Raw genomic sequence first — 16,992 nt, 5'->3', positions numbered from 1 at the left:
AAAATTAGAGGATGAAAACATAACTTGGAAAAATGACCGGGATAATAACATACGTCAGTTAAGGTACGAGGATAAATATTTAAGTCTCCCAAAATGGAGATCTGTTACAAAAAGTCTGAATAACTTTTGAAGATCTGTTACAAAAGTAATTTCTGTATTTTTTCTTCTAAATATTAAGTTTTTACAACTATTTTTAATATGCCAACAAGTAACAATTATGGGAAAAATAGTAATGGACTAAAACCTATCTCATCAAAATCACTACTTCGCTATCCACAATCGTCTTAAAAACGTGGTTTTGATTGCCTTTTCCTTTTGGATTGCTCTCTTTGAGTTTCGGTTGGTCTTAATTTGTTCAGGATATTTGGGGTGTTCAGAGGTTATTTCAGTGTGGATTCTCGCTTTGGTTTTTTGGTTGATTCCTTTATTTCCTTTGGGTTTGGTTCTCATTGGCATTTTGTCTGCCCGTGATCCGTTAAATCTTTGTAATCTTTTTCAAAAATTTATAAAAAATATTTACTTATAAAAAAATAAAAGTTTCTGTCAGAAGTCTTTGTAAGTACCGTTAAACTTCCTTAAATGAAATTTCTAAGAGAAAAAAAAAAATTATTGAAGCTACTAATATGACGGTATTGACAATGGCAGTGAGCCTTACGCGTTTTTCTATTTACCTACAATATTTTGTTGGTCTCATGCCCCAACACATTTTATTTTTTGATCAATCTACATTTTTTTTAGCCTTATGGTCTGTCTATTTGTCTTGGGATTGACGGCCATCGTATTCTTAAACAAGATCTGAGAACCCAAGGCGACGATTATACTCCCTTCTCCTCAGGGCTGGGCTAACGCCTATAGTTCAATTCATACTCTTGAGTTGAGTCTTGTCCTACTACTAGGCACAGAAAACGACTGATCGATATCATTTTCAACGACAAGAAGAGTTCAAACTTTTTAAACCAAATGTGATTCAATTAATGTAGGTTTTGTTTAAGTGATTTGCTTAATGTAACTCTATTAATTGATGTTTGGCTTGGTTCTTTTTTTATATAAACATTCAGTATATAACTATTTTTAGTGATAGTCAATTTGAAGAGTTCAAACTGACAATTTGCAATTAAAACACAGAACAAATATGGCTATATTTTGCGCTTGAAGCAACTATGAGAGTCCCTTATGTAGTAGACACGCAAACTAACATATTTTTAAGAATAAGTACTTCGACCTGACTTAAGTTATCTTTTGGTATTTATATTGTACTTTGACCTGGCTAACATATTTTTTTGTTGTTATTTTTTGTCACTCAGATTTAACAATAACTTCCAATTAACTTGCTATATTAAAAGTCTGTGTTAAGTCAAATTATTCGCTTTGATGATTTTTATTCTTTCAAAGAATTCTTTGTAAATTTCGTGGAACTTTCTCTTCAATTTTTATTAGTAAAAATACAGTATTCAAGCTACTAATATGTCGGTATTAGTGTTGGCTTATCTATTTATCCAATACCATTTGTTTTGGTCTTAATTATGCCCCAAAACATTTGTTTTTTTTTCCAAAATGGGTTGCTCTTGATTGGCCGGCTTTGGTTTTTGGTGGCTATTGACTTCAAATTTTTTTTTTTCTCGCACACGGAGCCGGCCGTGCAAGTAGGAGGTTCGGAATTTCATATTTTATATCAGAAATAGTCATTTCAATCCAATTGAATGGAGTAATTCATAATCCAATGTGCATTTTTTTCGAGGAACGGGCTTTAGAATTTAGGCCTGAATTTCGGGACAAAGTTGGAAGTTTCGTAAACGCCCTTACCGATGCTAGATTAAGCTTATTTTTTGCAACGACTATAAGCAAAATATTTTAAATAAAATGAGCGGTTCTGATCATTTTTTTAGACTCAAAACGGGCCCAAAAAGGCTTTGTACACGATGGTACGATTTTATATCTGTACCCAAATTAGCATTTAGAGCCACGTTGCATAGTGATGGAATCGTATCCTCTGAGGTTATGAGACCCAAAGGTTTCCAGAACAAGAACAGTAGGAATACTACCATTATCACCGAGTTGTAAGCAAAGTTTACCATTTTTAATATGTCTTTTGAGTGCACGAATGCCTCAACAAAATGACTCCGAGCGATCAGCTGTAAGGGTGGCACGGGTTATCTCATGTATTTCACTTTATCCAAAGACCCAAAAAATTTCAATCGCCTAACCCACGCAGCTAGCGAACTCGTGAGCCACCCGATTCCCTTGTCTGAGCGAGAAGAAGAAGCAACAAGAGAGCTTCTTATGAAGTATCCCCAATGTCATCGAAGACATGAACAACAGATCGACCTAGGTATGGAAAGATTGCAGCCAGCGCAAAGGTTTATCACCTCTTGCTAGTCCCCTAGCCTTCAAGGAAAGCTAATCTCGCAGCCTCAGCTTCTGCAATGAGCTAGTTATAGGATTTCTCCTCGTTTGTGAGGCTTTTATCACCATTGCGTGAGTGTTTTGGGTTGTTTTATATAGTGCTCCGTCTGTTTGGAGCGGTGAATTAAGTTGGAGTTGGGTGTAGTTATTGGATTGAATCCTCTTCTGTTTGGTTTCATGATCCCTTGTTTAGGGATTAGTTTCCACCTGATGTCCGTTTCTAATATCTATCATTTGTTATCATTCCGGGAAAAAAAAATTGACGCCAACTAACATGTTTTTCTAATCATTTTATAATCTTAATATTTTCAGAAACTAAAAATTTCAACAACAAATAAAAAAAAAGGCAAAATAACTTCAAAAATCATGGCTCACCTTTTAGAAAAATTATTTGTCAATCTGAGGATGGTAAGGCTATAGTGATTGCAAGCTGAGAGCTAAATCACCTTTAAAATCAAATTATGTTTGACCACATGATTGCGATGTATTGGTACCATGTTCAGTAAATTTCCAACCAAATAGAAGTGACCCAAGACTTAAAATCTCATTGTATTGTAATGGTATAATATGTGTTTTAGCTACTATAGACTACTAGCTAGAGTGCTGCTACAGGTACAGAAAATTGGGGACCGAATCCGGACCGACGGCCGCCGGCGAGCCATCTCCAATATACATATACACACGAAAAGGGGTGCTCCGATCAAGCACCCTACACACCTCGGATGACGTTGATTCCCGCGCGGGGCCCCTCGGTTTTTTTTTTTAGAATTTTTGGACGGCTCGGATCGGCCGTCCGGTGGCCGGAGATGGCTCGCCGGCGGCCGTCGGTCCGGATTCGGTCCCCAATTTTCTGTACCTGTATCATTTTTGTACTAGCTAGGGTTACAATCCCATCTATTATTCAAATCCGATGATAATGACATTATGGTATTATCTTTTGATACACAATAAAGTGGCGCAAATAGCAATGAATGTTTAATTACAATGCTATACGTTCGTTGATAGATTAGAAATCATCACGTATCAATTGATGACAGAGATACTTTCCACTCTTGACAATACAACAGATTAAAATTATATCTTTTCTAATCAGTATTTAGCAATAACTTTTTTAACGGACTCACTGTTGAAAGGCCTGTGCTTTAATTAATTCAAATTATTCGCTTTGATTTTTTTATTAATAAAAATATAACAAATACAAATAAATGTGTTTCGATTAGGTATCAATACAAATCCGATAAACATGATTTTTAGTATGGTTACTCGTCTCGACGAAATCTACATGATAAACGGTTCTAATTATTGACGTTGACCCTACATGGGCTCAGAAAACACAAGCTGGAGGGGAGATTGGATGGAAGAACTGGAGGGGAGCCGAGTCCTTTTTTTATATAGTCCTTTTTTTTCTTTTTTATATAGTCCTACTTCTCATGAACTTCTTCCAAGTTCCAAAACTAAAAACAAAAAAATTAATCGTCTTGTAGAAAGCAGAAAGTAGTACTCCCAGTCCAGTAGGAGTATTTTCGTTTGTTGAAAAATTAAAATTGGATACTCTTGTCATACGATCAGGCACATAAAAATTGATCGTCTTGTACCAAGCTATAGTTATTTTGTCTTATATTTGTCTATTTATCCTGAAATGGCCGGCCGTAAAATAGACACACACACAAAGTCTACCCAAAGATACGGTTATACTCACCTTCCCCTCAAGACCAGGCTAAATCCTGTAGTTTAATTCATACTCTTGTCATACGATCAGGCACGTAAAATGACTGATATCCTTTTTTTTTAATCACAAGATCGAAGATATCAGTTGTTCAAACTTTTGGAAACCAAAATGCGATTCTATGCATTTTTTTTAAAAATAATTTGCTTACAATTCTATTAATTTATGATTGGCTTGGTTTTTTTCAAAATAAACACTCAACATAAGTATTGTTAGTGATAATCACTTTGAGGAGTTCAAACTAACAATTTGTAATATAACACCGGAACCAATGTAGTTCTATTTTGATTAACTTCGGCCCCGTTGTCACTAACATTTTTGCACTGCAACTTATTGGCTTCTGTGAAATTGTTAATACTAAATTAAAACATTCAACACATTTTCTTCCACTAATCCATCACATTTTCTATAATTTTTAGTTTAATAGAAACAAATTGATTATAAATAGCTACAAGAAATTGAACAACTTCTAGCTTAGCAGAAATACCCGTCTGTGTATTTAATTGACATTAACTTGGAGTTCAAGTGCGTATGAGACTTTTGAGTGACAAGTTAAGAGAATTTTGGAAATTTCCATTTGTTTTTGGGAAATGATTTTACCACTCTTTTTTTTGTTAATGTCACTCCCCTGCAAGTGTATTTTTGCATTAAAAATACATTTGCAGGGAAGTGACATTAACAAAAAAAGGAGTGGCAAAATCAGCAGCCTTGTTTTTTTACATATACTACTTCTCATTAACTTCTTCCAAGTTCCAAAACTAAAAACCAAAAAAATTGATCGTCTTGTAGAAAGCAGAAAGTAGTACTCCCAGTCCAGTCGGAGTATTTTCGTTTGTTTAAAAATCTCTATGCTTATGCACGGGCGGAAAGAAAACGCCTTCTTCTTCTCCCTGTTGTTGTTGTTGTCGTCGTTCTGTTTCCAGTAACCTGCCACGGAAAAGAAAACCAGGAATTTATCAATTCCTGTGGGGACATCCGCAACATCAGCTTCCCTTTCCAATTACAAGGCGACCCATCCATCACCTGTAACAACAACGACAACGACTTCACTCTTCTCTGTGACGTAAACAATCGCACAGTCCTTAACACTGGCGGCTGTACATGGACCATTCCATGGTCACATGAACACCCTAAACATTTTTTTTCTCTTAGAATATATATGTAAAAATTATGGGTTAGTTTTGTTTTGAACACCCAACTCAAATATCAATAAACACCCAATTCTAATAATCTTGAACATCTAACCCACAAACAATTGAACACCCAACAACCCATTGAACACTCAATCACAATCCGATTACAGCCTATCAATCCAGACAATTCATACTTGAACACCTAACACATTATCTCAAACAAAGCTCACAATCCTAATGAAAAATATTATAAAAAAAATAAAGAGAAAGAAGAATCTAGTGGTTTAAGTATTATGCTCTGCATTTTCTATCCATCTCCACTGTCGATGATCTTAATGTGTTAATTTCGCATTTGTAACAATAACTACTTTATTAGTATTTTTTGTCTAGTTAGCTTGTAGAATTGCAGACAAAATTTGAAAAAATTCAACTATATTGCAAAACCCCGTTAACTTAAATGATATTCCTTAGACTTTAAGGTTACGATAGAAAATCTCATTGTGTCATCCAAATGAACAACATATTTTTGAAAAGGTCGGCCCCAATAACGTCTACTACGCAATACGACAACTTTAAAAAAGTTTAAATTTTTGTTAAATAATGTAGTGTATATTTTTAAGTTCTCATTTTGCCTCGTAGTTAATTGTTATAGAATAGAGGGTACACGTTTTTTTGTCCACACTGTTTATACTAATATATAAGGTTTTGCACATATATCATTGATCAATACACCAGCTGGTAGAGTTAATGTAATTTCTGAACACCCTATTACAAATTCTTGGGGCCGCCCCTGGTCCTTAACCTCCCCTCCGGCAAATACTACGTCCAATCCATCGATTACAACGACAACTCAATCCGTCTTGTCGACATAGGAATCCAAACCAACGATACTTGCTCCTCTTTCCCTCTCTCCTCTTCAACCTTTCTCTATTTCACCTATGGGGAAGGACGACCCTACACTGCGCCAAATCTGAGCTCGGTCGCGTTCCTCAGCTGTGAAAACCCAGTCCAGTCTCCTATTTACATAAACACAACTGGTTATTGTAACGTTGGAAACGATCCGGGAAATGGGTATTATTCGTATGCAGTGGCAAATGTTAGTGTTTGGGATGTGGCCAATTCGTGCCTTTCGGAGGCGTTTTACCTTTCATCGTCGCAGTTGATCAGAGAAGGGGGATCGAATTTTTCGTGGTTGGATTTCAATAAGGAGTTGGGGTACGGATTTCAGGCTTTATGGAGTACGAATACTTTCTTCTGCCGCAGCATGTGCAAGAAAAGGACTTCCTGCTTCGGGGATTCTCTGAATATCACTGCCGTTTGCGGCCAATATTCGTGCTATGGGGGTTCCTTTTTATGTGAGTGAGATCTTACAATTTTCGGATAAAAAAAAAGATCTTACAATTTTTATTACCAAATCTACCTATTCACGATCAAAACGATGTCATTTTTGGCTACCCTATGAGGCTATGACCATGTCGTTTTGGCTACCCTATGAGGCTATGACCATGTAGTACAGAGCCACACTACAACACTCCAATTCCTCCTATAAAATGGTGTACTGTATGACCTATGATAGTTTGCTAAATAAGGAATACTGATCCAAACAATGAATTGATGCGATGTTGTTTATGAATGCCAGTGGTCTAATCTAAGTTATCTGAATTAATTTAGTCAAATTGATATTGGGACGTACGTAATTTAGTCCAATAGGCTTTGTGGCTATTGTGCACGTAATGCCTATATTACTCCGAAAAGGATGGTCTTGGCCTTGTTGGGCTTGACTCTAGTTCCTACTAGTTTTTTGTTTTTTGTTTTTGTTTTTTTTGTGAATTATGGTGTAGCATAATCTTTTTTTCTTTTTTTTTTTGGTCACTGCATAATCATATTTATATACTAGTAATAATAAAGTAGTGATTTTCTTTCACTAGCATGATTCTTTTTCATCCAAAAATTGCACGCAGTTTTGTGAACATAAACTCACTGCAAGTACTATCCTCTGTTTTTTTTTTTTTGAATTTTTGTGTAACGTAGGAATTGTAGGCTGAACACAATTAGAGAGGAAACATTTTGTGAGGGTTCTTAAGTTCATATAATACGAAGTTCCGCTCTCTCTTTTTTCCCGCTTACATCCCTTTTGGAATGTGTTCTCTTCTGAATTCTGATGCATCAAGCTTTTGGAAGCGATCGATTAACCCATGCATGTTCAGGTAAAAAAAACGCTACTCAAAGAAAACTTCTTAGCTGGGTACGTCTCCTTTCTATACCAATGGTTCCACAATCAAAATATGATATTCGAAGTGGTTTTATATCGAGTTGCTTTTGTCAGTGCTTCCCAAGATGCTGCACGTAACTGATAGGGTGATTAGTACGACTTGTTGAACGTTTCTTCGCGTTTTAGCTGCAGTTCTCATCACCTCTTTTTTCCATTACTTACTGCGTCATGTGACTAAATCTTTGATCTCCGTTTTTTTTCACAGATTTTGTATTTGTGGTGCTCACTACGTCGTTCACTTACATAGGTAAGACCTTACCCTTCCTATGAACCTATCTTTGCTGAAGCACAGTAATAATTGTTGGCTTTTCCCTAGCCTATATTTGATTTTAGTGGAGGAAGAATCAAGAAAATGGGGGCAAATGGTGGCTGCCCATTTCTCGACAAAACAGGATAAGAAACAGGGGAGAGAGAGAGAGAGAGAGAGAGAGAGAGAGAGAGAGAGAATAGGCACTGGATCTCAAGAAAGGGGGCAGCTCTCACTCTTACCCTACATTCCTTACATTTCACTTTAAATACTACTAGCATTCTTACATACAAAATGGATACGGGCTTTTCCAAACACTTGGGCCCATTAAACAAAAGAAGGTAAAGCTAGCCCATTACAAATATAAAACTTGGTCCAAATAAAGTAAAAGACAACAAGGAATTAATTTCAACAGTAATATCTTTTAGTAATATACGGAAAATGACCCAAAATATCTAAAAAGGACAGAGTACATGGAGGGCCAAATAAAATGCTGCATACGAATTTACAAATATGTACCTATATATGTTTCGAGTCCTGCTATAGGAACCGATGAAGTCCCCACCGAAATCATACCGACGGCTGCGCCGGGTCTTTTACGGCCACTGGATGGCCGATTCGAGCTGTCCAAAAATTTTAAAATAAAAAACCGAGTAGGCATACGCGAGAATCGGCATTCGACGTGCGTAGGTGCTCGATCCAAACACTCCATTTTTTCGTATATACACGTATATACATATGTACACGAAAAATAGAGTGTTTGGATCAAACACCTTATACATATTAGATGCCGTTGATTCCTGCGATGGCCCCCTCTTTTTTTTTTTAAAGAATTTTTGGACGGCTCGGGTCGGCCGTCCGGTGGCCGGAGACAGCCCGGCGCGACCGTCGGTACTATTTCGGTGGGGACTTCGTTGGTCCCTATAGGATTTTCTATATGTTTCAGCATAATACTTTTTGAAGCACGATAACATGCAAATAAGATAACTCTTGGATAACAGAGTTTTGATATTGCAGCTCAATTTTCTTTGACTGCATTACACAGGAATAGTGTTCTTTGCAGGTAGGCTTTTGTGTGTGCCATTTGTGTTTGGATTTTTAATCTACAAGTTCAGCAGAAGACATTTATCCATGTTTGATAGCATTGAAGGTTTCTTAAGGAGTCAAAATAACCTTGTGCCTATTAGGTACTCCTACCCAGATATCAGGAAGATGACCAATGGTTTTAGGGACAAGTTGGGTGAAGGAGGCTATGGATCTGTATACAAAGGAAAGCTCCGAAGTGGCCCTCTAGTAGCAGTTAAAATGCTAAGCAATCCCAAAGCTAATGGACAAGAATTCATTAATGAAGTTGCTACCATTGGAAGGATACATCATGTCAATGTTGTTCAACTAATTGGATATTGCGCCCAGAGATCTAAACGTGCTCTTTTGTACGACTTTATGCCAAATGGGTCTCTTGAGAAGTACTCCCTCCGTCCCCTTATTATAATCCAGTATTTCATTTTGAGCTGTCCCTTAATAAGTGTCCATTTGGTAAAGTTAGTGGGTAAAAGTTGGTACATTGTCTATTTTGTCCCTAAAAGTAGATTTCATTTTGGAAAGTTAGTGAGTAAAAAGTGTAATGATGATGGATAAGTAGGGAAAGTGGAGGAAAAAGTTGATGTGAAAGGTATAATGATGATGTTTTTTTAATAAGTTGGAGTTACGAAGTAGGACATTTAAAAAGGGACGGAGGGAGTACGTCTTTTCTCCGGAAGGAAAATTTTCCTTGAGTTGTAAGCAAATGTATGAGATTTCCCTTGGAGTGGCTCGTGGCATTGGATATTTGCATCAGGGTTGTGACATGCAGATCCTGCATTTTGATATAAAGCCCCATAACATTCTTCTTGATGAGAATTTCACTCCAAAAGTTTCTGATTTTGGGCTAGCAAAATTTTATCCAACAGATGATGGCATTGTGACAGTGACTGCAGCAAGAGGAACCTTGGGCTATATGGCTCCAGAATTGTTCTACAAAAACATCGAAGGTGTTTCCCATAAAGCTGACATTTATAGTTATGGAATGTTGTTAATGGAAATGGCAGGCAAGAGAAGAAATTGGAATTTGTCAGCTAATTCGAGCCAAATTTTCTTCCCTTCATGGGTTTATGAACAATTTGCAGAAGGAAAGAACATACAAATCGAAGAGACCACCGAGGAGGAGAGTGAGATGGTAAAGAAGATGATGTTAGTAGCTTTACGGTGTATACAAATGCAGCCTAGTGATCGTCCTTCCATGCACAAAGTTGTCGAGATGCTTGAAGGAAATATAGAATTGCTTCACACACCTCCAAAGCCTTTTTTGTATTCACAGGCTATGCAGGCTGAGAATAATGAAATCAACGAAAGGTTGTCTAATCTTTCCGGTGCTTGTATGGATTCTCTCACTCGTGATATTAGTGGGCGCTAAGTTCTCAAGACCAAACATTCTTCAGTTAGGGTTAATGGTGCGTCCATATGATTCGGATTTGATGGTTTTGAAAGACAAGAGTATTATTAACTTCATGTAAGGTGCTTCTCTTCATGGATTAGAACTCGTAGGGGACTGCTTAGCAAATCTTTTACCTTAGTTTCGGATCAGACAAGATGGACACTGACATTGTACGTGTATGTCAAGTTGTTCAAGAATTGTATCATTGTTTGTATTTTTTTTTTTTGTAGTTGTTCAAGAATTGTATTATTGTTTTTATCAAAAAATCATTGTTTGTATTAGGGTCGAGATTTGTCTTTTAGACAAATAAATTTGATGTTTGCACCATTTGCTTGACTGGAAATCTGAGAAATTTCAGAAATTTGATGGAATCGTATCCTGTGAGGTTGTGAGACCCAAAGGTTTCCAGAACAAGAACAGTAGGAATACTACCATTATCACTGAGTTATAAGCTATGTTTACCATTTTTAATGTCTTTTGAGTGCACGAATGCCTCAACAAAATGACTCCGAGCGATCAGCTGTAAGGGTGGCAAGGGTTATCTCATGTATTAATTTCACTTTATCCAAAGACCCAAAAAATTTCAATCGCATAACCCAAGCAGCTAGCGAACTCATGAGCCACCCGATTCCCTTGTCTGAGCGAGAAGAAAAAGCACCAAGAAAGCTTCTTATGAAGTATCCCCAATGTCTTCCGGCCAAGATATGAACAATAACAGACGAAGGTATGGAAAGATTGCAGCCAGTGCAAAGGTTTATCAACTCTTGCTAGTCCCCTTCAAGGAAAGCTAATCTCGCAGCCTCAGCTTTTGCAATGAGCTAGTTATAGGATTTCTCCCCGTTTGTGAGGCTTCTATCACCCACTGTGTGGATATTTTAGGGGTGTATCGATAAATATTGTATAATTTAACAATTCTTTGAATCTTTTTCCCCAAAAGTAATATACCACGATCATTTCACATATATTTACGGGTTGTTTGCAGCCCAACTTAGTTTTGGGTGAATATACTATGAGGGGAGATATGATAAAAAAGGACGGATATATATAGGGGGAATATGACAGAGATGGTTTCTTTGAGTATTTTGTAGAAAATGAGATATTTATATGCTTGGTTTGGTTTAGGGTCAATATGAATGGGTGGATATAAAATTAAAAGAAAATGGTGACAGTTTCGTAATTAAAAAGGCAAATATGAGGGTGGATATAATAACATCACCCCCAGATCTCCTATCCTAATTATATTTGCCTATGGGCGGATATAAAATCTAGAGATATTATATTCATGATCTATATCCGGGCAGCAAACACTGGATATGATGACTTCGGATATACTATCCAGGGTAATAGCATATCCGTCTCTTATATCCGTTAGGATTTTCCACCCACCGCCTCTGCTTGTGCAGACCACCTCCTCCGCGTCGCCTCTTCTTCCTCTAACTAGGTTTGTGTTCATTAAAATCAATTAATTGTAACAGCTAAGTTTACTTTGTCCCGGAATTCAGGCCTTAATTCTCAAGCGGGTAAGCGAAAGAAAGCTGTTGAGTTGTTATATACCAGGTAAGTTTACTTTTGTTAGATTAGTTTCTGCTTGTGCAGAGTTAGGGCGGTTATCATTTGGGCAGCAATTGTGCAGAGTTGGCTTTTAATGTTTATGTTGGCTGTAGTTTGGTGGACATGTATGCGAAATGTGCAGAAGAAGGGTCTATGGTTAATTCAAGGAAAGTTTTTTGATCTCTACCCTATTCATAATTATGTAACTCTTTTTGATTATCACAAGTTGTGGGCAGAGTGGAAGGCGTAGTAAGGAGGTCATTGAGCTCTATTGCAGGATGATCAAGGTCAAGTTTTACCTAATCAGTTCACCTCTTCCAGCCTTTTCAAGGCACTAAAAATTTGATTCTGATGAAGCCTTTGAACTTATTCAATCAAATTGAGGATACTGGGATCGTGCTCGATGCTTTCACATTGCCTTGCCTCTCGAGTGGAGCTGCTAGTATAGGCGCATTTGCTAAGGGTGATCAAATCCATGCTCCGTTACTAAAAGCAGGGTCAAACCAGCCCATAGCTAAGCTAATATATACTTTAGTTTCTATTATTCGAGGTGAAAAAATATGGAAGATGCTTTGCAGGTTTTTACCGGAGGAAAGTCCACTTTGACCCCCTGTGGTATTGGCCATGTGCGGATACACCCCCAATGGTTTAAAAGTGTGCACATAACCTCTTGTGGTTTTAAAATTGTGCGGATAGACCCCCTGCCGTCATGTTTTCCGTCCATATTAACGGACACAACTTTAAAAGACCGATATACCCTCATCATCTCCCTTGATTCGTTTTTTTTTTTTTTAAATCTAACCATACCATCCCCTATACCAAAAATTGAATCCAAACCGTTGATATTGTAGAGTTTGACGAATACTACATCTATGCCAAAATTCAAGTCAATCAAAAAATGAAAAGTTCATGGTCGAATCAATTTTGTTATGAAATTAAATTTTCCAATTTGAATTTACCACAAATTAGATCACTGGGTTATTGATACCTGATCGAGATGAATTTTTACAGAGATATTCTATTATTTATTTAATACATTATGAACGACTCAGATTACATTCTAGAGGTGTTTGAGATACACCTCCGTTAATATGGACGGAAAACATGACGGCAGGGGGTTTATCCGCACAATTTTAAAACCACAGGAGGTTATGTGCACACTTTTAAACCATAGGGGGTGTATCAGCACATGACCCATACCACAGGGGGTCAAAGTGGACTTTCCTCTTTTTACCGAAATGGAACATTTGAATGTGGTGTCATGGACTTTCTGTTGTAACAGGTTTAGCAGAACATGGGTTTGCAAAAAAGAGCACTGGAAATGTTCCAAGAAATGCTGGATGCAGGCATAAGCCAAATGATATAATTGATATCGCTATTCTATCTGCTTGTAGCTACGTGGGTATGATTGATGAGGGGTGAAAGCACTTCTACTCAACGCACAAAGAACATAGAATAAGCTCTAGAATATGGCACCATTCATGTATGGTCGATTTTTTAGGCAGACCAGGCTTCTTTGAAGAAGCCATGCAACTCATTGACTCAATGTCTTTCACAGCTAAGGTTTTGGTTTGGGGCACGTTGCTTGGAGCTTGTTGAGTCCATGGTAATACAGAGCTTGGGAAACATGCTGTTGAAATGGTTATTATGCCTCTTTGTGTTCTCTTTTTTGGTTCCAAATACGGGCAAACAAAAATTAGGCCATTCGCTTGTTCTGCTCAGCTAAATAACTATGCCTACTACATGGAATATCAAAATTGGGGGTCTCTTTTTTGGGCTTTGGATTGGGGGCCGAAGAAGCTGCTTCTTCGGCCTCTCCCAAGTGCTGTCTCTGATTACCCAATGATTCAGCAGGGTACATTTACCTATCAAACTTGTGTGCTTCCGTAGTTCCGTGGGTAAACGGTGTGGCTGAAATTAGAAAATCCATGAAGAAGAGGAAACTGGGAGAGGAAGCTGCAGCAACTGGATAGAGCTAGCAAGAAATATGGTGCATAAGTCTCATCCCAAGCAGTTATCAATTTGTTTTGTTCTGGTAGAAAGTTTTTCTTAGCTACCACAGAGAACAAGCTAGGGTTAGAATCTCATCAAATTATCCAAAACATGATGATAATAATAAGTAAAAACATTACGAATTCATCATATCTTCTAATGCAGAATACATTGAGGCAAATAACCCAGTTCGAAGCGCAATAAATGTTGTATGCCAAGGCTATACATTGGTAGGTCAAAATTTTGTCACATGTCAATTGATGATAGGGAGATTTCTACTTAGGCTCAACGATACAACAGATAGAGACTATATCTTTCTCACTCACACTCAACAAGAGTTTCCAACTCGTTGTTATGAGGCCTTCTGCTAGCTTGTCCTGTGACCCTTGGTGGATTTGCGGAGACAAATGGATTGGGAGGCTTGATTAGAGTGTCTCCGTCTCCTTCCAGCATTTGAATCACAACATGCTTTGAAGGCCTATCAACAGGATACCATTGAATGCACCAAAGTCCCACAATTGCTAACTTCTTTGCAATCTTGGCATCTCCTTCATCTTGAATACGGATTCTTAGCTCTTCTCCACTATCCAAACGATTGTAAATCCATTCAGGAAAGTAAATTTGGTTGGTGCTATTGACCATAACATCAAAATTCTTCTTCCCTCCTACCATTTCAAGTAACAACATTCCGAAACTATAAATATCTGATTTGTATGATACACTCCCGAAGTTCCTTGAGAACACTTCCGGTGCAATATAGCCAATGGTACCGCGAGCAGTAGTCATGGATACAACACTTTGTTCCTTTGAACACAACTTTGCTAGACCAAAATCCGTTATCTTTGGATTCAAGTTCTCGTCCAACAAAATGTTATGTGGTTTAGTGTCAAAATGAAGGATTTGTTGATCACACCCTTGGTGAAGATACTCAATACCTTTAGCTATACCCATAGCAATTTCTAGAAGCTTTTTCCAACCAAGTAAATGCTTGTCATGATTAGATATTGCAAACTTTTCCAGGGAATCATTTGCTAAGAACTCGTATATAAGAGCTCTTTTAAATCCATCAGCACAATATCCAACTAAGCGAACCACGTTGACGTGGTGGATTGTACCAATTATTCCCACTTCGTTAATGAACTCTTCGCCGTTTCCCTTAGTATTATTGAGTATCTTAAACGCAACGTGAACATCATTGGAAAGTTGTCCCCTATAAACTGTTCCATATCCTCCTTGGCCTACTTTGTCCTTAAATTGATTTGTAATTTTCTTGATATCAACATAAGAGTATCTTGCCGGCTTCAAAGCTTTATAATCCTCCAAGAACCTCTCAATCTTTAGATGATACTCTCTCTTTATTTTCTTTTGTCTATGGAACCAATACATTGCAATGAGGATTGCAAGAAGCCAAAATGAGCCTAAAGTCACACTTGCAATAACTAGCCGCCTTTTCAGTTCACCTGTGAAAGATAGAAAAGACTCGTCATATTTTTTCTCTATGTGCTGAAAATGGTGTTCAAATCTTTAGCCTAACTACTATTTGGGTCCATTTGTTTGACAGGACAGATAGCGAAGTATGCATAATCCCACCGAACTAATAAGTATCACATTGCCCATGGTTATATACAACCCAACGTCGTGATATTATATATGTGAGGCATGTTTAATTCGCGTCGCAAATATTTTACACAAACACTGGATATTTGGTCATCGGATATAAAGTCCAGTACGATGCTCATATCCATTTAAACAAACCGGGTCCTTCATGTATATATGCCTTTCTCGTCTCACACACACACACGTGTGTGTGTGCGCCTCATGTGGAGCGTTTGGTAACTTCACAGAACTGAAATTACTTTCTTCTCATGAAGTTTTCAAGTTCTATTGTGGGTATGCAAAATTTCTTTTAACTTTCTTGATTGAAGATATAAATGCAACGTCTAAATAAAATTGCAATAAAAAAAAAAGAAAAAGAAAAGAAAAGAAAAGAAAAGGGAAACTACAGAAAGAGGGTACCTTTTTTAGGTGGTTTGAAGCATTCAAATTCATCACTAGTGCTGTTACTCATAAACCCACAAAACATTCCTTCAGCCTCACATTTCCCACAAACCCGTTGGGGCCATGCCAACTGCAGATCAGCTGTTTGATCAAAAACCTCATAGGGAACCGTCTAAACATTATACATCTTTCTGCAAGATATCAGCCGGGGTGGAAAATAGATACTCATGCCACTAGACTCGACGTAAACTTCATGGCCATCGCCACTGAGGCAAGCGGCCCGAGTAGACCACCACGGTCCTTCAAAAGACTCAACTGGTCTCGTTGAAGGGCAACTGAATAAACTAAAGTTGTACTCGGAATCTGCAAATTGAAAGGGGGTGGTGGACAGATTGAGGTTTTAAAGCTGTTGCGGGAGGCAGCTGTTCGGGTCTTTGATGTGAATCGATTGGGATTTGTAATCGATATTGGTGACTAGAACTTGGGCGGAATTGGGGAGGTTGAGGAGAGTGGCGGAGGTGGTTGGAGAGCAAGAGAGGTCGAACCCGGGATAGCCGCAGTGAGGTGGTTGGCTGTCCTTGAGGCGGAAAGGGAAGCGGATCGTTGGACCGTGCTTGGAGCATGTTGTTGGAGTACTGCAATCGTCTTGGGCTGTGGATAGGTGCAGAAGAAAGAAGAGAACGAAGAAGAAGATGGACATGTTTGTTCGGTTTTCTTTCACCTCAATTTCGGTTTTGCTGAACTATGTCGCATAGAATTTCAGACCCGGGCAATGTTGATTTTAATTGTTCTATAAATTGAGCCCCCACCTTGTTTTTGTTGGAGTATATAAAAATCTGAGGACCCAAGGCGACGATCATATTCACCGTTCCCTCGAGGCCAGGTTAACGCCCATAGTTTAATAATTAAACTTTAATTGATACTCTTGTCATATGATCAGGCACATAAAAGGACTGATATCATTTTTTTTTTTTATCCAAGAAGATATCGGTCGTCGTACTTTTGAAAACCACGAATGTAATCCTATGTATGTCCCGAGGGAAAAAATAAATAAAAATTCTATGTATGTGTGTAAGTAATTTGCTTAATTATAATTCTATTAATTTTTCTTTAATTTATGATTGGCTTGATTTGTTTTTTTCTTTATATATATATATATATATATATATAGGAATTTTCAAGTGAGAGATCCCTTAT

General features: G+C 37.7%; 3 protein-coding genes across 5 annotated transcripts in view; 2 read left to right on the top strand and 1 right to left on the bottom strand.

Moving 5' to 3' along the window:
- The window catches only part of LOC131319761 (putative RING-H2 finger protein ATL21A), an 82,596-nt gene that overhangs the window by 10,217 nt on the left and 55,387 nt on the right, over positions 1-16,992 (top strand). Inside the window, exon 3 of one of the 3 annotated variants that reach the window (XR_009198035.1) lies at positions 16,126-16,294. The gene's annotated coding sequence lies outside the window, so the exon portion shown is untranslated. Of the gene's footprint in view, positions 1-16,125; positions 16,419-16,992 lie in introns of all 3 variants that reach the window. The other 2 variants (XR_009198033.1, XR_009198034.1) reach the window with 2 other exon arrangements.
- LOC131319778 (rust resistance kinase Lr10-like) lies at positions 9,498-10,422 on the top strand. Its single transcript, XM_058350171.1, has one exon. It carries the CDS (start codon positions 9,568-9,570, stop codon positions 10,231-10,233), a length of 666 nt encoding a protein of 221 aa, XP_058206154.1. The 5' UTR covers positions 9,498-9,567; the 3' UTR covers positions 10,234-10,422.
- On the bottom strand, positions 14,030-16,131 carry LOC131319760 (rust resistance kinase Lr10-like). The gene is made up of 2 exons (XM_058350158.1): positions 15,814-16,131; positions 14,030-15,257 (listed from the first exon to the last, which is right to left on the bottom strand). Exons 1-2 carry the CDS (start codon positions 15,878-15,880, stop codon positions 14,116-14,118), a joined length of 1,209 nt encoding a protein of 402 aa, XP_058206141.1. The 5' UTR covers positions 15,881-16,131; the 3' UTR covers positions 14,030-14,115.

This window comes from Rhododendron vialii, chromosome 3a (assembly GCF_030253575.1).
Source record: "Rhododendron vialii isolate Sample 1 chromosome 3a, ASM3025357v1".
In the NCBI taxonomy this organism is placed as follows: Eukaryota; Viridiplantae; Streptophyta; class Magnoliopsida; order Ericales; family Ericaceae; genus Rhododendron; species Rhododendron vialii.
This window is presented reverse-complemented; position numbering and strand designations above follow the sequence as displayed.

Bases quoted from the DNA above. Each gene is read 5' to 3' on its own strand.
- LOC131319778 (XM_058350171.1), top strand. From the start codon at position 9,568: ATGTATGAGATTTCCCTTGGAGTGGCTCGTGGCATTGGATATTTGCAT.
- LOC131319760 (XM_058350158.1), bottom strand. From the start codon at position 15,880: ATGTTTTGTGGGTTTATGAGTAACAGCACTAGTGATGAATTTGAATGC. The intron at 15,258-15,813 runs GTACCCTCTTTC...TATCTTTCACAG, and splicing joins CTTCAAACCACCTAAAAAAG to GTGAACTGAAAAGGCGGCTA.